Here is a 20,816-nt window from a genome sequence, read left to right as displayed (position 1 = left end):
AGCTACCGAGGCGCAGAGCCCGGCGCTGAGGACCCTGCAGTGGGGCCCGTCCCGTCCAGCCCTGCTCCACAGGTTGCGGGCGGAGCTTCTCCAGAGCCCGGGACCTTTGCATCAGGGTCTGTCTGGGGATCCTGATGATACAAGGACGCACACACATGCTGTCCCACTCACGCACGTGAACACACACTCACGCTCTGCCTTGTTCCCCTGTGTAAAGAATCCGACGCGGCCCCTCCCGCTCTGCAGCTGCCCCCTCATCTCCTAGCGCACCCCCAAGGTCCCAGACCCCCTGCCTCCTCACGACGGTGGGAACCACAGAGAGACTTGAAGGAGGGGGAGTGAAGGGTGCTGGTGTCGGGTGGGTGCCAGGTGCCTTACGTTGATGATGAGACGGAATCTCAGCCCCTCTGGCCGCTTTTCCCCCGGCGGCTCCCGCCCACGTTCCTGACACCTGTGGTCTTGTGTCCAGGGAAGGGGGCTCCTCACCTCCTGGGCGGCCTGTCTGCGACGAGCCCCAAATGCTGCTGGCACCCCGGGCGGCCTGAGTGTCGCTGTGAGGTGGCACTGGCTGCGGGGAGCTCGGGGTCCACGGGGTGGGGGGTGTACTGTCGCGGAGGATGGGGACCCAGCGCGGAGCAGGCTCCAGGCACCCCGATTCCCTTCTTCTTTCCCCGAGGACATGTGATGTTGTCCCCGTTCCCCTGGCAAAGCGTGCAAAAGCAAGGGACCGCCTGTGCGGGCACGTGTGCGTGTGTGTGCGTGTGCGGGCACGCGTGCATGTGCGGGCACGCGTGCGCACGGGAACGAGTGCCGGCCTCCCCAGGCTTCAGGTTACTGAACAGTCACAGTGATCTTCTTCGTTCCCGCATCATTCCCGCGGCAGAAGACCCACCCCGTGTCAGTGAGCTGGGGCTCGCCGGTCTCACGTTAAAAGCCCACTGCGAGCGTCCTCTAGGCTCTTGGGGCTGGGAGCCCACCGCAGGCCCCCTCGGGTGAACTGGGATATGCCCCAGCAGGGCAGGTGGCAGAAGCGGCTGTACCAGGCACTTCCCGAGGGCACTGAAGGAAGAATCCACCCGGTTCCCCTGAACGGTTTGGGCCATGGTTTTGCGCCCGAGGTAATGCGCTCAGGCATTTTGGCGTTTGTTTTCCATAAATATTGCCTTTCCCAGCTGCCAGCTTCTCAGTGATCTCCAGAGGATCAGAATGTCGTGAGTGAGTGAGCCCCCGGGAGCCGGCGCTGGCGTGGGCGGGGCTGCAGAGCCCTCGCGCGTGTTCCCTGAGGGCTGGCTTGTGGGGCCCGTGCCCCGAAGAGCGGGCTCTGGGCCGGTGCCCGAGATAACGACAGTAATCGCTTCTGCTCCCTCTGGGGAGGGAGGGCGGGCCATGTGGGTTTTGTCAGCGCCTGGGGAAGGGCGAGAGGGCAGGGTTTATTTGTGTTCCCAGGATGGGAGAGAGCTTGTAAACTGGATTCTCAGCCTCAGCCCCGTTGGCACTTTGGGCCAGCAGTTCCTCGCTGTAGGGGACCGCCCTGTGCCTTGTAGGGCGTTTAGCCGTGTCCCAGGCCCGGCCCGCTAGATGCATGCGGCACCCCTACCAGTGGTGACAACCACAGCCGCCTCTGGGCCTTGCTGAGTGTCCTGGAGGCAAGCTCGCCCTCGGGTGGGAACCACCGATTTGGACCCGGTGGCCTGGACCCTTTGGAGGAACTCAGTCTGTTGGCCACGCCCTGCGCCTCCCTTAGGGGCCGGTGGCCTTGTGCCCCGGGACCGGCAGCCCAGGCTGGCTCTCATGGGGACGCCGTCCGAGGCACTTGGGTGCCTTCAGGAGGGGAAGTGCGAGCTTCTTTCTGTGCCGGTGGACGTCTTCCTGGGTGGCCTACCCCGGCCCTCAGAGGCCGGCCTTTTTCCGATGCTGGAAGGCAGGGCCTCCTTGGCTCTGGGTGCCTTTTTCCGAGGAGACAAGCTTAGAGGGTTTCTAAAAGCCGCCGAGGCTTGAGGTTCTCTCTGCAGGGACACCTCTGCATCAGCAGTGGGCTTGTCACAAATTGCCCTTCAGTGTCTGTGTGGTCTGGCATACAGTAGGTGCTCGTTAAATGCCTGTTTAAGGGTGGATGCAAATTAGAAGAGCAAGCTCCTGTGTGAGTCTCGGCTGCTTCTGGGTGCATCCAAGACTCCAGGGTTGGAATTGGTTTTCTTTGCGAGGTGGGGGGGGGATGGGGGAGGGCAGGTGGGAGTGGCGTGCAGACGGCATGGCTGCCCACTAGTGCCAGTGGGGCCTTGAGTGAGGAGGAGCGCTGTTCTGGCGCCGACGGTGTGACCCGCCAGCCTCCCTTCTCTTCCAAGGCCGGCTGGAGCGGTGGCGACAGGTGTGTCGTCTGAGTGCCTGACTTTGGGGGTGTTTGCCGTCATCCACAGACGGGCAGATGGGCCTGAGCCCCGACTACACAGGGATGTTCAGGCGCCTCACGAAGCCTCCGCTGTCTCCGTCTGCTGGTTGTGCGCCGTGAATTCTGTCCCCTTGAGTCCCCCAACCTCTCTGTGCTGTTTTCTTTGGATGTTTTTCTCCTCCCGCCACGAATCTGATTTTTAATAACACTTACCTCAGGATGAACGAGGCGATCTGGATTCTTTTCTCGTTTTATTGAAGAGTAGCTGCCTGTTGAGTGAGACTTCCTCTGAGCATATTCTCAGTGATACCGTCGTTGAGGGGAATGTTTATTTTATGTAGTTTGGGGGAAACAAAACAATGCCCAACTTTTTCCATCAGTCTAAAACTAGAAAACTAATTGAACTTAAAAGACATTTTTGAGGACTTTCAATTCAAAGAGAACATAAAGTTGAATGGTTAGCTGCTAATAGCCAGTTTCATAAAAAAAAAAAAAAAAAAAAGAAACTCCTAGTTTTCAGTTTCACGTAGGAGCGCGGTGTCGGAAGGAGGCCTAGCAGCCCCGTTCTCCCGAGCCTGGTGTTGCCCACCTGGGGCCTGGCTGGCAGCACCCCGTCCTCCCTCGGGAGACTTCTGGCCAAGGAACCTCCGGAGGCTCGGTGCTGAACACAGGGGGAGATCAGAACTGGCATAAAATGTTTGAAAGACACAAAACATAATAGGAATTGGCCAAAGTATGGCCAGGGTGGACATTGCAGGGAAGGAAAAGTCAAGTGGGATCCTTATTCCAAATGCATTAAAAACCTACAAGTCAGAGGTAAAGTTATACAGCCAAAAGAAAGATTTCATAAATAAGGCTTCAAAGGTGCAAACCGTAGGGGGAAAGGTAGATGAATTCGACTGTATCAAAGTTTAAGCTTTGTTTTTAACTAAGAACATTCTGTAGCTAAGATTTAGCTCTACCCATGGTGCTGTATGTAAATCCAGCTCCTTGCTTTTTCTTGAGACATAGTTTCCCATCACTTGCGTATACCCCATTATCCATTCTCCTAATCATGGGCTCTCAGGTTGCATCCAGCTCCTTCGTACTACAGACAAAGGCATGATGACCCTCTCGAGGGCCTGTGCAGAGTTCTCTGGGGGTCATCTCCAGGGAATGGAGTTTCTGGATTATAGATATGTGTGTTTCATTTCTTAGTAAGCACCGCGGGACAGCAGCTTCTCCAGGAAGGCTGCCACGACACTGGCGTGCTTTCTTGTGTGGCCCTTCCACATCCTTAAGCACTGGGTATGAAACCCCGACCCTCGAAAATCTCCCCTGGGAATATGTTAAAAATCAAAAGGAGCTGCAGGATAGTGAGGTGCTGGAGTCACGCAGCCAGAGAAACTCCCTGCAGCCGACTGACGCGAGCAGCGTGAACCGAGTCATGAAATGATTTCCCCAGAGTCACAGTGTGTGGCTTCGAAACTGTCCCTCTACCTAAACTAAAACTCAAGAGATGGGTCTTTTGGATATTGATTAGCCAGTGATTTGAAGGTGAAAGAATTTTCTTTGTTGTGCTTATTCATTTATTTATTTGTCAGCAAATATTTGTTGAGTGTTACTATGGTAGGTACTTGATCAGGTACTGATCAAGTATATAGCAGTTGACAAAACAAATAGATCTTGTTCTCATGGCGCTAAGGGTCTACAGTGGCAAATAAAGACAAAGAAACAATCACTTGAAAAACGGAGACTTATAAATTGTGACATGTTCTATGAAAGAAAAGTACAGGTGCTAATTTAGCAGGGAGGTTAGGGAAATTCTCTGTGAGGAGATGAAATTTAAGCCAATCTCAAAGTTGACAAAACTAAGCAGGTGAAGAGTAGTAGACAGTAAGTGGGGCAGGAAGAGCTTTCTGGGCAGAGGGAACAGCATTGTGCAAAGACCCAGAGATGAGAGAGAATGAAATAAATGCAGGGCACCGAAAGGCGATGTGGCTGGAGGGTAGGTGAAATTGTGGGAGGTGAAGCTGGAGAGATGGTCAGGGGTTGTTAGGTATTTTGGACTTTAGACTAATGAGAGGCCACTGAAGGGGTTAAATGAGAGGCCACTGAAGGGGTTAAAAGACCACTGTGGCTACTGGGTAAAAAATACTTCGAAAAGTCAGTAAAAGATTAATTTATTGTAGGAGTCTAGGTGAAAATTGATGGTAGCTTGGATTAGAGTTATGAGGAAGCAGGTAGAGAGAAGTTGATGAATCCCAAATGTATTCTGGAGGTAGAATCATCAATATTTGTAAATGAACTAGATGTTGAAGATGAGAAAGAGGCGGGGGGGTGTGTGTGTGTCAAGAATGACTCCCAGGTTTCTGATATGAGCAGTTGGGTAGATGGAGATGCCATTTACCAAAGTGGTGACTCCCAAGAGAGAAACAAGTTATCGAGGGAAGAGTAAGAGTTCTCTTTAGACTGTGTTAAGTTTGAGACATCCAAACGGAGGTGGTAGATGGGATGTCAGATGATATGGATCTGGAGCTCAGAAGAGTAAAGTTACATTAAGCTGTTAATAGGTGATATTTTAAGCTGTGAAAATTGATAGATTGACCCGGTAGTAAATATATATACAATGAGAAGAGTTGAAGGCTTAATATGGAAACTGGAAGAACTCTAACTGTAGAGGCAAAGCAATGGAGGAGCAAATGAGACCAAGGGGAGGCCAGAGATGCACAAGACAACAAAGGAGTGTGGTGCTGTGGAGGCCAATGTGAGGCTACTGTAGGTCAGAAAAGGTGCAGATCATTGGATTGAGCAAAATGGAGGTCACCAAATACCTTACTGATAGCTGTGCTGCTGGAATGTTAAGCATGCAAACCATGTTGAAATAGGTTGAGAAATTGGTACTGGCAATATGTGAGATTAATTATCCTAGAAGATCTTTCTATATAAAGTACCTGGAAGTGCTGGCTGAACTATAACAATTCTCCTTTTAGATGCACAGCTGAGTATCCCCCCAAAGTAAAGTAATCCCTAAGGGTGAAAAAACAAAACAAAACAAAATGAGGACCTTGAAACGTTAGAATCTTAGCTGATTATGAAGCTACAATTGCCCCACAGGCTCTTGCCAGTCTTTATAACCAAGAAATTTAAGTTTAATAGCTGTCTGAGAAAGAGACACAGAGCCTTGGGACCTTAGGAAGTAGAAAGTTGGGACTGAGACCCTCACATATATTGGGAAACTGTAAAGGGTGACACATTGAATGAAAAGACAGAGTAGGAAGAATCTGCTACCTGGTAAAAGGAGATGACAAAGAGTTATTATCTCTCTTGACCTGGGCTCTGGGTGGGAAAAACTACTCTTTCCTAGAATTGAAAATCACCTTTCCTCTCAGGTGTTTGGGGTTCAAAATTGCACTACTTAAGTGATCTGGATAAGAAATTAAATTACTGTGTACATAATTTGATAGTGTACAAGGACATCAGATAGAAACAAAGTAAATCCTCTTTGGAAGGACATCTACACAGGCATCCCAAGCCTGGACAGAGACGAGCTAACAATCCAAAATTACGAGACACTTGAAGTGATGCTTCTTGAAAAGAGTCAGTAGAAAACAAACTGTAGAATCAGATTCTCAAGAACTTAGGAATTGGAACCATTAGATATAAAATATTGAGTAAGTATTTTTAAAATGTTTAATGAAATAAAAGGTAGAAAGAAAACAGGAAAGAACAGAATGTCATCCCAAAAGGCAAGGAAGATTTGGAAAAGAACAAGATAATGCTTTTAGTAATAAAAATGCAAGTTTGTAAATGGTTATTACTTCAACGATGGCTTAAACAGCAGACTAAATATAACTGAAGAGAATTAGAGAACGAGGTAGACCTGGCATCACGCAGACAGAAACATGGGTTGAGAGACACGGGGAACAGGATGAGAAGGTCTGTCCCATGTCCACGTGAAGAGGATCAAGAGAATGGGGTGAGGGCATACTCCACGGACATGCCTGAGAGTCATCCGGGAGCATGGGATGAAAAGCACCAGTCTTCCGAATCAGGAATCACAGTGCTTCCTCTGTAAGATAAACGAAAAGTTTACCCCTTGCTGCCTAGTGGTGATGCTGCAGGACACTTCAGAGATTTTTACAGTCGCCGAGAAGAAAAGACAGGCGAGCAGCAGCCTCCCCACCCGGAACCGCAGAAACCAGAGGTCAGCCGATGGGACCTTCAGAGCTGGAGAGAACAGGACCGAAAACCCAGAGTTGCGGTCCTGGCTGCCCCACCACCCAGGTGCCGGGCCACGGAGGATGCCACGGAGCTGCTTCCCACCAACGGACCCTGCCATAGAGGGATTCTGAAGGATGGGCCAGAGGGCAAAGGCCACCTGAAGATGCCACTGGAGAGGAAGGAGACCCGAGGTGTAGAGAATGGCGAGCAAGGAGTTGGACGGTAGGTCTGGGCAAACGTCTATAACAGTTATAACAGGGCCGAACCCCGGGGCGCGGCCGTGCCGGCCCCCACCGGCCAGAAGCCGCGGCGGAGACCTGGAAACTACAGCCCCCATGAGGCTCTGCGTGCGCGCATGCGCCGTGGCATACGTGGCACGCGCGGCGCGTGGCGTGCGTGGCGCGCGGCGTGGCGTGCGTGGGCGTTCTAGAACGCAGCAGCTAGGGCCCCGGCGCCATGTTGGGGCTGAGGGAACGGCGGAGAGGCCCTTGAAGCGGCGGGAGCGGAGCGGGTGCGGGTCGGACCTGGGCTGGTAGGAGCCCCGCCCCTCCCGCCTCAGCGGATCATGACCCGGGCGGCGGCCGCGGAGGTCGCGGTGGCGGGGGACGCGGCGTGGCGGGGCCAGCGCTAGAGATGATGCCGTTTCCGGTGACCACCCCGGGATCACAACAGACCCCGCCGCCGCCCAAGCACTATGGCATCTCCTCCCCCATCAGTTTAGCACCCCCCAGGGAGACTGACTGCATACTTACCCAGAAATTAATTGAAACCCTGAAGCCCTTTGGGGTTTTTGAAGAGGAAGAGGAACTACAGCGCAGGATTTTAATTTTGGAGAAATTAAATAACCTGGTAAAGGAATGGATACGAGAAATCAGTGAAAGCAAGAGTCTTCCACAAGCTGTAATAGAAAACGTTGGAGGGAAAATCTTTACATTCGGTTCTTATAGATTAGGGGTGCATACGAAAGGTGCAGATATCGACGCGTTGTGCGTGGCACCAAGACATGTTGATCGAAGCGATTTTTTCACCTCCTTCTATGGTAAACTGAAACTACATGAAGAAGTAAAGGATTTAAGGGCTGTTGAAGAGGCATTTGTACCAGTTATCAAACTGTGTTTTGATGGGATAGAGATTGATATTTTGTTTGCAAGATTAGCACTGCAGACTATTCCGGAAGATTTGGACCTAAGAGATGACAGTCTGCTTAAAAATTTAGATATTAGGTGCATAAGAAGTCTTAATGGTTGCCGGGTAACTGATGAGATTTTACATCTAGTACCAAACATTGACAACTTCAGATTAACTCTGAGAGCCATCAAGTTGTGGGCCAAATGCCACAATATCTATTCCAATATATTAGGTTTCTTAGGAGGTGTTTCCTGGGCGATGCTAGTAGCAAGAACTTGCCAGCTTTATCCAAATGCGATAGCATCAACTCTTGTACGTAAATTTTTCTTGGTGTTTTCTGAATGGGAATGGCCAAATCCAGTGCTACTGAAAGAGCCTGAAGAACGGAATCTTAATTTGCCTGTCTGGGACCCAAGAGTAAATCCCAGCGATAGGTACCATCTCATGCCTATAATTACACCAGCGTACCCACAGCAGAACTCCACGTACAACGTGTCTGTTTCAACAAGGATGGTCATGATTGAGGAGTTTAAGCAAGGGCTTGCTATCACACATGAGATTTTGCTGAGTAAGGCAGAGTGGTCCAAACTTTTTGAAGCTCCCAGCTTCTTTCAAAAGTACAAGCATTATATTGTACTTCTAGCAAGCGCGCCAACAGAAAAACAACATCTAGAATGGGTGGGCTTGGTGGAATCAAAAATCCGAATCCTGGTTGGAAGCTTGGAGAAGAATGAATTTATTACACTGGCACATGTGAATCCTCAGTCGTTTCCAGCACCCAAGGAAAATCCTGACAGGGAAGAATTTCGTACAATGTGGGTGATTGGGTTAGTGTTAAAAAAGCCAGAAAACTCTGACGTTCTCAGTATTGATCTCACCTATGATATCCAGTCTTTCACAGATACAGTTTATAGGCAAGCGATAAATAGTAAGATGTTTGAGATGGATATGAAAATTGCTGCAATGCATTTGAGAAGAAAGGAACTTCATCAACTACTACCTAATCACGTGCTTCAGAAAAAGAAAACACACTCGATGGAAGGTGTCAGATTGACAGCTTTGGATGACGGCAGCCTCGACTTGTCTGTAGACAGTGAAGACAGCACGTCTGTGTCTTCACTTCCTGGCTCTATGAAGACTGGCCCAGTGACTGGCAGTGCTCAGGGCAGAAGCATTTCTGCCCCGGCTATGATGGCAGCATCTGTGACCAGCGTACAGGTTCCTGAAGTTTCCTCGCAACAAGCAAATCCCAGCGACAGCCCAGGGGGCACGTCCAGCGAAAGCATCCCTCAGACTGCCCCACAACCAACTATTTCTCCACCACTGAAGCCCATGGTCACCAGAGTTGTTTCCTCAACACGTCTGGTCAACCATCCACCCAGGCCTTCAGGGAGCGCAGCAGCAAACATAGCTAATCCTATCATAGGAGTCTAGAGGACATTGTCACGTCACAAAGAAGAAAGGACCAAGGAAACCAAAACAGAAGAGGAACGGTCTCATAAAGAGACAGGTGCGACTCAATTGGAAACTATTCAGACAGCAGCTTCTCTGTTGGCCTCATGGGGAACATCCAGTGAAGACCTTCCCAGTATCCCTGCTCTCCCTGCAAATCTTATTCCTATTATTAAGAATTCAGTAAAACAGATTGAACTGAGAAAAACAACCTCAAGGGTCCATAAACAGTACCTGCCAACTCAGCCTGCTGTCTTCAAATGCTAAAGGAGAAGAATGAAGGGTACCAAACTAGATATGGTTCAAAATAGCTTTGTTAGGCTTATTTGATGACTTCCTTTATTGGGCTAATCTTGATCAGAAGTCCAGGTTAGTATGTGAAGCCAGAAGTATTGTTAATTGATGTGTCAGATTATTTATGTGTCAGCCACAGTTAAACGCTAACTATTTCAAAGGACTCCTGCCCTTAAAGAGGAAAAAGAGAGAAAAAAACCTTCCAGCTATGTTTGTACCCATGACTGACATCGGGACTGGATTGATGTTTGATGCATTGTTGGGGAAAGTTTGCAGTACAAACTGGTATCAGAATTCCTTATGCTGTTGATGCACTTTATATTTTTATTAGACAGTAGAACAAATTTTAGATTTTTCAGCTTGATGAATTTCAGTTTTTTCCTGAAGGGTGTTCTTCATTATTAATCTTCAGATTGGTTACCATTGTGCAGTGGTGACTGTACTTCAGAAAAAGCATAAAGTACATCTAGCTCAGTCCCTGTGAGATAGCTGTAACCCTTTAAAATAGAAATGTCAACTCTTAGGGTATATATTTGGCATTGAAACAGTAATTAGTAAGTGTTTGGTTTTGATGGGACAGGATCAAGAAATGATTGGTTTTATTTGAAGAACTGTTTCAGAGTGCATACAATCAGCTATCAAACAGCAGATACTGTCTTGAGCTAACAAAGCTCCATATTCTCTTGTCCTTAATCATTTGCCCTAAAAGAAAAAAAGCTTTTTGTGTCCCCTGCCTCCGCCGCCTTCTCTTTGCTTGTGTGCACAAGGTATGCTTGTATATCGTTTCACAGAAAACTCAGTATGCTAGTGTTTTCTTAACCATGATGTGGAACCAACAGTCCTGTGGCCACGTGGCTGATATTTTAGTAAAGCTTTACTAAGAGTGATTCCTGTGAAGCATGTCATCCGTCTTGGATGGGCATTGGGTCTCCACATAAGAGAAGATTTGTATACTCCACAGAACACCTGCTTATAGTAAAGTTAATTTCTAATTTAAATGTGTAAGCAAAAAAGCATTTTCTCCAGAATTTTAAACCAATTTTTATTTGTAAATGACTTCCTAAAATTCATCAGTAAAAGTTACATGTAGAAACATCAGAAATTTCTAGCAAGCACTTGACATTTAGTTAGCTTTCTACTCTTTTGTTTTATCCTGCAAAAGATTCGGAATAATAACCTTTCTTTAAAAAAAAAACGAGAGCTCATAATTAAGCAGCAGAACATTCATGTTTCTCAACAGTTGTAGGTGAATGAAAACTTAGTCTTTCCTAATCTGGACACAGCAAACCTAACAGGTTTTCCAAATAGCCTGATTCTGATTCTTCCTTTCTCCCAGCAGTGTTCCTTTCTACCACATGTGCGTTTTTCATGTTAAACTGCAGCTTCTTAAACCCTTTCCCTATCCTTTTAAATAATTTCCCCCAAAGTTGGAATATAGTCATTTCCGTTGTGGGCTGTGCAGTAATTGAGACTTTCTGTTCACCATGACTTTCTGACGCCTAATACACAGCGTTCCCACTACCTGTGCAGTCCCCTTCCACCACAATAAAATCAGGTGAAGTGTGTACAGTACCTGTGTATTTTGAATAGCTATTGTGTCATTGAAATTGCCAGGCACACAGTTAGTCTTGTCATTTTGTTCACACATTGGGGAAAAATTAGTTTATTAAATGTTTCGTGTAACTGTACTTGTTTTACCAAGCTGGAAAGTTGGAGCTTTTTAATTCTAGTTTTCGTTACCTGAATATCAGACTATTTTTTTCATACGGTGTGCGTAGTATCTCATGACTGGAGTTTGCTTTGTTTTATAGTATCTGTACTCCTTGTATTTTTCAAGCACTATTTTGAAAACAGATGATGTATTTCTCCATTAAAAAACACAATAAAAATAAGCAAGAAAGAAGCAAGCAGAGGGGTTTAAATCTGACGATAGCAGTTCAGATGTTCTTACTGTTGTTCTGGTGGGTAAAGTCACCGATGAACTTTTCGACTTGAAGTCTAGAATTCATGTTATAATAGGGAAAAAACATGAAAAGGTTAAAACTTCATATCAATGATGGTACAAAAAAAATGGAGTTAAAAAATCTTAATCCAAAAGAAGGCAGGAAAGAGGTGGGGGGGGGAGGTGGGAAGCATAGAGAAAATGGTGTAGAAAGAAAATACAATCTAAGGTGGTGGAAATGAAACGAAATATATCTGTCACTATATACATAATAAATGGACTAAACTTCCTGAGTAAAATGTGGAGATTGTCAAGAGTCCATGGAAAAACTAAGTCCAGCTGTACGCTATTTTATTTACGAGAGACACACCCAAAACGTGAGACATAAAGAATGGAAAAAAGGCCAATGAAAAGCTGTTACAGTAACAATGTTATCCAAACATTTCAAAGCAAAAATAATTACCAAGGACAAAAGGGACCACTGCATTAATGAGAGAAGAAATAATGCAGCAGGAAAAGGGACCAATTTAATTTTTTTTGCACCTAGTACAATAACCTCAACATAAAATAAAGCAAAGATTTAACAGAAATTGCCAAAAGTGTCATTGTCACAGAAGATTTTTAAACAACTCTTTTCATTAATTGATACTAAACAGACAAAAAAGTAGAGGGGAAACAGTTTTGAACACAACAACAGTGCTTGGCAGACTTTTCCTGTAAAGGGCCGGATAGGAAATATTTTCAGCTTTGTGAGGCTATACAAACTCTGCCTTTGTAGAGTGAAAGCAGCCCTGGACAATATGTAAACAGATGGCCAGGGCTGGATTTGTCACCCATTCCCCCCAGCCGGCATTTGTCGTCCCTGATCTATTGGGCATTTGTTATAGAACCTTCCACTCAACCATTAGAAAATGCATGTTATTCTCAAGCACTTGGACATGTAAAAAAGAATAATAACCTCATGCTAGATCCAGAAAGTAAGACTCAACATAGTTCAAGTTATCTGATTCATAGAACATGTTCTCTGACTGCAGAACAGTAAGTTAGGAACAATGACAAACAGCATAGAGAGGAACTTCCTAAAGAAGACACAAAAAAGCTCACACCATGAAGAGACTGATGAACAGAATCTCTTAATTGTATCGAGTAATGAACAGTGAAAATTGAAAAACAGGCTGTAAGCAGGGAGATTTCATAATACATAAAACAAATGATTACTATCCAGGCTATATTGGGAAGAAGAAAAAGTCTATTTGAAAAGATGAAACAACCCAATAAACTGGCAAAAGAGATGCGTAGGTATTTCACAGAAGAGGAACTAAGAATGGACAATAGACATGGAAAGATGCTCAATCTTGTTAGTGAGGAAAATAGGAATTAAGACCACAGAGCTATTTTTCTTTTACAAAAATGAAGCCTAACGATATTCAGGTTTGGCGAGGAGGAGGGGGAGTACACGCTGTCTGGTCCCTTCAGGAGAAGGTGGGTGTTGTCTAGTGTTGCCCACGTGCCCCCACCCTGTGCTCCATTCCTTCTGCCCTGGGGGCTCCACTCCCACACTGGGGGGCACTGGTGGGTTTAACCTTACCAGTCTCTTTATCCCTTGAGGTGGCCAGAGTTTGTGGGCCACCGCTGCAGCCGTGTCCAGAGCCCTGCACACCCTCTAGTTTACCTCCAGCGTGCCACGGGGATGTCATCGTTTCCCGCATATGCCATGGTTACAGAAAAGTCAGGAAGCACTTTCCTAGAAAGACCGTCCCACGGGTCACCAGGAGATGAGTAGGGGAGTGTTTGTGGCAGCATTTTGTAATAGCCTGAAGCTCGAAATGACCCACATACCCCTAAACGGGGAGTGGAGAGAGAGTGTGTATTCATGCAGCAAACAATGTAAAGCTGTGAGATTAAATGGACCAAAGCTTCATGCATCGAGGTAGGTGTGTCTCATAATGTTGAGGGGAAAGAGACAATCACAGAAAAATACACAGTGTGGCACAATCTACATAAGGTTTTTAAAAAAGCAAAATAGGGCAGTATAATTTAGGGTGGCAAAAATGTGAGGTATAACTATAAAGGAAAAACAAGGGAATGTGAAATCAAATTCAGAATAGCAAGGGCGAGAGGTGGGGAGAAGCAGGGGAGGTGCAGCTGCAAGAATGCAGACTGGAAATGTTCTACTTTTTGCAGGTTGGGTGGTGGAGGAAATGGTGTTCATTTTATTATTAGTCTCAGTTGTAAATGCTTTCGTGTGTGTGTGAAGTATTTTGTAATCAAGAAACCAACATCAAAGTGATATCTTAAAGACTTCTTTATCGGTTAGAAATTGCATTGGCCAGGTAACAATTACTGAACCCGATACAGGGTGATTTTCTTTCACATTACAGAGGGAGTAAGTTCAGGGCTGATGGGGGAGCTTTCCTGGTCCCCAGGGACCCAGGCTTCTGCACTTTCAGCCCCACCATTGTAGTCCATGCCTTCCATCCTCAAGATCACCTCAAGGTGCAGGATGATGGCGGGGCCGCTGCCATCATAGCCATCATGTCTTCATTTACGGCAGGAAGAAAGAAGGAAGGGGGGAAGGCCGAAGGTGTCCCTGCAGACTGTGTCCTCCTCCTATGGAGCTTTCCTGGAAGTCCCTAGAGGATGACATTCCCTCGTCTTTCACTGACTGGAACTTAGTCACAAGGCCCTGCCTACCTGTGAGGGAGACCGGAAGTTGTAGTTTGTATCAGCTGGTTACACGACCACCATTCCCCACCATTATGCGATGGGAGAAGGAGAGGATGGGTGTTGGAAGGCAATGGTAGAGCGAATTACACAGAACTCATACGTTTACACATTCAAACGCTCCCAAATAAGTCAGGATCAAAAAAGACACTTCAGTGTGAATTAGAACTGAACAGTAGTGAAAATGCAACTTGTGGGATGCAGCCAATGTGGTATTTAGAAGAGGAGGGTTATGGCTTTAAATGCTTACCCTAGAAAAGAATAAAGGCTGGCAGCTGATGAGCTGTGTGCCTACAGAACTAGGTTAAAAAGGATATAAATTCAGTGAGAGAAAAAAGGAAATAATACAGAGCAGAAAGTAGAGACAGAAGATAAACATGCAGTGCAGAGGATCAACAAAGTGAAGAGTAGGTTCTTTGAAAAGACTAATGAAATAGTCAAACTGGGAAGATTGTCGAGGAAAACTAAAGATGGTACACAAGCAATATTAGGAATTTAAAAGGGGTTATAGCTACAAATACAGTAGTTTTTTTTTTTAAATTTTCATTTAAAGGATCTTATAGATAGCTTTATGGCAGTAAATTTGAAAACTTACACGAAGTGGACAATCTCCTAGAAAAAGATAACCTACCCAGACTCACTGAAGGATAGAAAACCTGAATGGACTTATAACCTTGAAAAGAAATGGCATGAGTAGTTTGAAAATGTCCCCACCAAAACCAAAGTAAAATCACAAAAACATAAGACCTAGAAGGTTGTACAGGCCAATCTTACTGATATTCAGTGACAAGATGATTCCAATATTTTACATCAGACTATTCCAGAAAACAAAAAAGGAAGAAACATTTTTTACAACAAATCTCACCTTCATATCAAAACCAGAGAAAGGGAACATGATAAAAGTTATCAGCCAAATTCACTTATGAATGTTGATTATGAAAACTAAAACCAAACCAGAAATGTATATAAAAACCATCATGACCAAGTTTGTTGAATCTCTGGAATGCCAAGATGATTTAACGTGAGATGTCAGCTGGCATGTTGATGCTGGCTGTTGGCAGGAGGCCTCAGCTCTCTGAAGGGCTGACCGAGTGTCCTCAAAGCATGGCGGCTAACTTAACCCCAACACGTGATCTGAGAGAGCCAGGCACAAGCCGCAGTGTCTTTCATGACCTGACCATGGAAGTCACACTGCCACTTCCGCCATGTCCTTGTGATTAAACGGGCTCTATTCGTGGTGGCAGGAGACTACAAAAGGGCTTGAAAAACAGGATATCGCGAGGGACCATCTTGGAGACTGACTTCCTCATTGATCAACTGGAAAAATGGGTCCATTTTAATATATTACAATGGAATACCATACAGCACTGAAAACGAATGAGCTGGAGATACACATAGCAAGTGGGTGTGTTCATATCGTATGATACCGTTTCATCAGTTTTTTAAAAAATTGCAAATTAAATATATTTTTCAGAGATATTTACTATGTATGTATATAATATCTTGGCCATACTTAATACATGGAAAAAAATATAAATATACACATGGGAATTATGACCCCAAATCGGCATAGCTGTTATTTCTGGATAGGAGAGAGAAAGCTCAGCCATATCTAGAATGTGCTTTATTTCTTCAGGCTGCAATGGGTGCATTATTTTGTTCTTCATACCCTTTTGGATGCCTGAAATGTTACCTACTTATACAAAAGGGTGACTAGGAGAAAAGAGAGGAAGCCTGTGTGTAGACAACTTTCCCACAAAGTTTGGCTGACAAAGCAGAATTCAGTTCTTTGGGGTTGTAGGACTGAAATCTCCATGTTTTTTTTCCTTTCTTTTTCTTGCTAGCTGTGGACCAGAGCCCACTCTCAGCTCCTTTTCCTGTAGCCCCTCCCATCTGAGCAGGGGGAACCCCTTGTTCAGACCCTTTTCTTCTGTGACCAGCTGGAGAACACTCTCTGCTTTGGAGTCACTCACATGATTAGGTTGGGCCCACTGGATAATCTCTGTATCTTAAGATAAACTGCACAGTTACCTTAATTATACCGGCAAAATCTCTCTTGCCCATGTACTTAATCACGGGAGTAACCCCAGGGGCAGAGATCATGGGGTCACCTTAGAATTCTGCTCCCACCATGACCTTCCATAGTTTTTCTGTGCTCAGATGCTCCTGTACAGATCTATGTAAACATGTACACATGCAGACTTTTAGTCAGTTTTTTTTTAACTTATTTTTTAAAAATTTCATTTTGTCTTTGGCTGCTTTGGGCCTTCGTTGCTGTGTGCGGGCTTTCTCTAGTTGCGGCGAGCGGGGGCTACTCTTCGTTGCGGTGCGTGGGCTTCTCATTGTGGTGGCTTCTCTTGCTGCGGAGCACGGGCTCTAGGCACGGGGGCTTCAGTAGTTGTGGTGTATGGGCTCAGTAGTTGCAGTGGGGAGGCTCTAGAGCGCAGGCTCAGTGGTTGTGGCCCACGGGCTTAGTTGCTCCATGACATGTGGGATCTTCCCGCACCAGGGATCGAACCCGCGTCCCCTGCATTGGCAGGCGGATTCTTAACCACTGCGCCACCAGGGAAGTCCCAGTTATTATTATCTTAAAATGGGATCACATGCTTAGTTTTCTGTATCTTATAGCTACTTTATTTATTTATTTATTTTTGGCTGTGTTGGGTCTTCGTTTCGTGCGAGGGCTTTCTCTAGTTGCGGCAAGCGGGGGCCACTCCTCATAGCGGTGCGGGGGCCGCTCTTCATCGCAGTGCGCGGGCCTTTCACTATCGCGGCCCCTCCCGTTGCGGGGCACAGGCTCCAGACGCGCAGGCTCAGTAATTGTGGCTCACGGGCCCAGTTGCTCCGCGGCATGCGGGATCTTCCCAGACCAGGGCTCGAACCCGCGTCCCCTGCATTAGCAGGCAGACTCTCAACCACTGCGCCGCCAGGGAAGCCCAGTTTTCTGTATCTTTTCTTAACAAACTCCTTTTGAAAATCTCCCCACATCATCTGTTATCATTCTAATTCATTCATTCTAGGGCTTATGGAATATTCCATGGTGTGGTCAGAACACTATGTATATTTGGGGGTCATTAAGAACAATTTTGCAATACATATTCCTGTATATACCATATTTCACCACATAAAAGATGTTATTGATTGTAAGATCACCATACCTACTTACCACTAACATAAAAAATACAAGTTAAAATAGGACACAATGCCTTATTATTATTACTTGGGATTCTTAGTTTTGTACTTACCTAAAGAGCTCTAATAAACCTGAAGATTTATTTAAACATGGACTTTAATCTATATTGGTTCTGTGCACATGCACACACAAAAAGATAAATAGGAGCGAAATAAATTCAAAGTCTTCTTTTCGACTCGAGCTGTCACTGCACATTTCCACACAGCGCCCTTTTTTGTGCCCTCAAGAATATTTCTGATGCCGCATTTCTTGAAAGTGCTCCACTGTTATCCCTGGGATTTTCTCTCAAGCTGTTGGCCCAAAATTCTGCAAGTTTGCACATGACAACCAGAACTCATTCATTCTTCAAATGGCCCTTAAATGACTGAAATGTTGCAGAATCTCGCCCCCCAGGAACAATAGCCAAGTTCTCACATGACAGCTGCTGCCTGGGACGCTCCACAAGAACGCAGGATGCGTTCAAAGATGTTAAAATGTGCAAGAAAGTGTGTAGGAATTGACGAAATACATACCATAAGTGCGTGCATTCATTCATTCGTTTGTTTAGAAGGTTGAAAAGTATGTACGTTTAAAAACTTACTTTCACCAGTTATATATACGTGCACAGTTAAAGCGATACTTTCTCATTGCTGATTAGGAATAACAAAACAAAGCAAAAAAGCTGAAGCAGCAGGTCCCTGCACTAGCCTTCCCTCTTCCCAATTTGCCCTGCCCAGAGGGAACCAGTTTCAGTTGTGAACTGTTCCTTATTTGGCATTTAATTCCACAACTTAAAGTAACACATTTATCCCACTACTGCTTGGTTTTTACTTTCTGAGGGTGATCTAGTGACTTCTTCCATGAAGATGAGAATTCAGCTCTGTTCGCCACCCCTTTTAAAATATCAGCTTCCCTCGCCCTGTCCTCTCAGGACAGTTGTAAATTTGTTTATATTAGTAATCAGTGTTTACATTTTTAGGACCAGAGACGGCTTTTTACAGCTGAGGCCTGGTGTACACAAAGATCACCTTTCCTTCAAGTCCAGCTTCCAGTTTCTTGGAAATTAATTATTGGTATTATTTTTTGCCCTTTTTCTTGGTACTTTTCACTAATTCAGCATTTCTCCATCCTCTGCCAGTAGCTCTCTTCCAGATGCTCAGGTGTGTGGCTGGTTTTATCCAGTTTGGGCGCCTTCTGCCTGCTCAGGTCGGGCCGGCTGCTCTCGAGCCCGCTCTCAGCCGTCCTCGCCCTGGTGTCTCTGCAGAGGAGACCCCTGTCTCCGCTCCCTTTTCCCTGGTTCTCGCTTTACAACTGGTTGAGGTGGACCAGCTCCTCCCGTGGCCTCCTGGGAAAGTGTCCATGAGAGGTGAAGTTGCTTAAAAGATCTTTGCTCCACATTAATGCTCGATTAATAGCTTAGCTGGGTGTAGAGCTTTAGATGGAAATACTTTTCTCTCCTAGAATTTTGGAGGCCTCAGTCCATTCCTTTCAGCTCCCAGTGCCTCCGGGAGAGGCTGGGGCGTGTTGGGACGCTCACTCCTTTGGACGTAATCTCTCTCTCCTCCCTCTGGAGACGCAGGTAATTTCTTCATGCTGCCTCATTCTGCAGACTCTCGGTGTGTGTCCTGGTTGGGGTGTGTTTGCACCCTTTCTGCTAGACTTTTGTTTTTTTATGTAAAAAATTATGGTTGTATATGTTACCGTATTTGTTTATAACGTCCATATTCTCTTATCGTATTAAGGTTATTAAAATTTGCTGTTTGTGTATTTTGACCCCTTATGCGTTTTTTAATTTTGGCCGTGTTGGGTCTTTGTTGCAGTGCGCGGGGCTTCTCATTGTGGTTTGGCTTCTTGTTGCGGAGCGTGGGCTCTAGGCACGCAGGCTTCAGTAGTTGTGGCACGTGCGCTCAGTAGTTGTGGTGCACGGGCTTCAGTAGTTGTGGCTCACGGTCTCTAGAGCACAGGCTCAGTAGTTGTGGAGCACAGGCTCAGTAGTTGTGGCGCACGGGCTTAGTTGCTCCGCGGCATGTGGGATCTTCCCGGACCAGGGTCGAACCCGTGTCCCCTGCATTGGCAGGCGGATTCTTAACCACTGCACCACCAGGGAAGTCCCCCCTTATGCGTTTTTAACCTCTACTGTGTGTCAGACTTTTAAGCTAAAAACGCATGTTCTTCAGTTCTGAAAAATCACATCCCTCCTTGGATCATTCCTTCTGGTTCGTCTGTTATCCAGGTTCTGCGTCTCCTGGACTGACGTGTTTTCCGGATCTTTTCTCTCCTAGTTTCTCTTGTCTTCTTGCCCGGTTTTCAAAGCGGTTTCCATGGCTCTCTCTTCCAGCCTGCACGAGCGTAGGGGGTTCGCTGCAGGGCAGCGGGGCGTCGGGCATCCTCGGGATGCAGCCTCCGGGGCAGGGAGGCTCCTCACCCTGGACGAGAGAGAGGAGGTGCTGACCTTCGCGACAAGGCTGGTTCTCCAGGTGGAGCCGGGAAGGAGCCTCGGCGGCCCCTCCCGTGTGGGTCCTTGAGGCGTGTGAGCAGAGGCGCCGGCTGGGCTGGTGTTCCTCAGTTTACCAGGAGTCTCTCCAAGGGAGGGCTCGAGGCGTCTCTGGGCAGTCAGACGGGGCCTTTGGTTTCAGCTAAAGAAAATTCCTGCTTCTGCCACACTGCTCTCTCGTTGGCATGGTTCTGGAAGGCTCTATTTCCATCTGTGACTGGCTAACAAATGGCCTAAGCATTTTATCTCCTCAGTTACCTATTATCTTAATTAGGTTATTAGTTCCTTCTAGAGAGGGCTGCTCTTCCCTGATTAAGGCCCTAATTGGCAGGAGAAGGTCCAAGTTTTACCACGGAAATAATGCTGCTCGGTACTTGAAAATGTGACTTCCCCCCCACTTAAGAAAATAAGACATATTCGTTATTGAAAATTTGGAAAATAAGAGAAAGTATTAGGCAGAGAGTAAAAATCACCTGTAAAGTCACCACCTAGAGAGAATTGCTTTTAACATTTTGGTGACTTTCATTCTTTTCTTACTATTGCATTACTTTTCTTACATAATTTAAATCAACCTATGTACATAGTTATATATTCTTTTTTTAACTTAATATACTTATTTACTCATATTGCAAACATCATATTTAATGCCAGTGAATGGGTGGTGTGCCTAACCATGTCTTTATTGGAATTTTAGAATGTTTCCCTTTTTTTTTTTTCTATTTATGAGTAATGCTTATATAAACATCTTTGTACAGAAGTGTTTGATTCCTTTCTGATTATTTCTGTAGGATAGCAACTTAAAAGTGGAATTCATTCGTGGAGAGATGGAGACTTTTTAAATATAGATGTGTCCAGGTCTAATATGATGTAGTTGGCACTATCCCGCGGGCTATTTTTAAATTTGGGGTGGACCAGTGCCAGTTAACATTCCCACAGGCAGTTTCTGAGTGTGTCCGTCTCTCCTTATCCTCGCTGTCATGTGATTCCATCATTAAAGAATCTTTGCTGATTTGAAGGG

General features: G+C 45.9%; 2 protein-coding genes across 2 annotated transcripts in view; both read left to right on the top strand.

Annotated features, from left to right (window-relative positions):
• RADIL (Rap associating with DIL domain) overlaps positions 1 to 20,816 on the top strand; it is a 59,447-nt gene that overhangs the window by 2,818 nt on the left and 35,813 nt on the right. The gene's annotated exons all lie outside the window — the stretch shown is intronic.
• PAPOLB (poly(A) polymerase beta) lies at positions 7,038 to 11,035 on the top strand. Its single transcript, XM_028167568.2, has one exon. The coding sequence runs from the start codon at positions 7,226 to 7,228 to the stop codon at positions 9,152 to 9,154; it is 1,929 nt and encodes a 642-aa protein (XP_028023369.1). The 5' UTR covers positions 7,038 to 7,225; the 3' UTR covers positions 9,155 to 11,035.

The sequence above is a fragment of the Balaenoptera acutorostrata genome, chromosome 15, assembly GCF_949987535.1.
Source record: "Balaenoptera acutorostrata chromosome 15, mBalAcu1.1, whole genome shotgun sequence".
In the NCBI taxonomy this organism is placed as follows: domain Eukaryota; kingdom Metazoa; phylum Chordata; class Mammalia; order Artiodactyla; family Balaenopteridae; genus Balaenoptera; species Balaenoptera acutorostrata.
The sequence above is the reverse complement of the archived record's forward strand: the minus strand, read 5'-3'. Positions and strand labels throughout refer to the sequence as shown.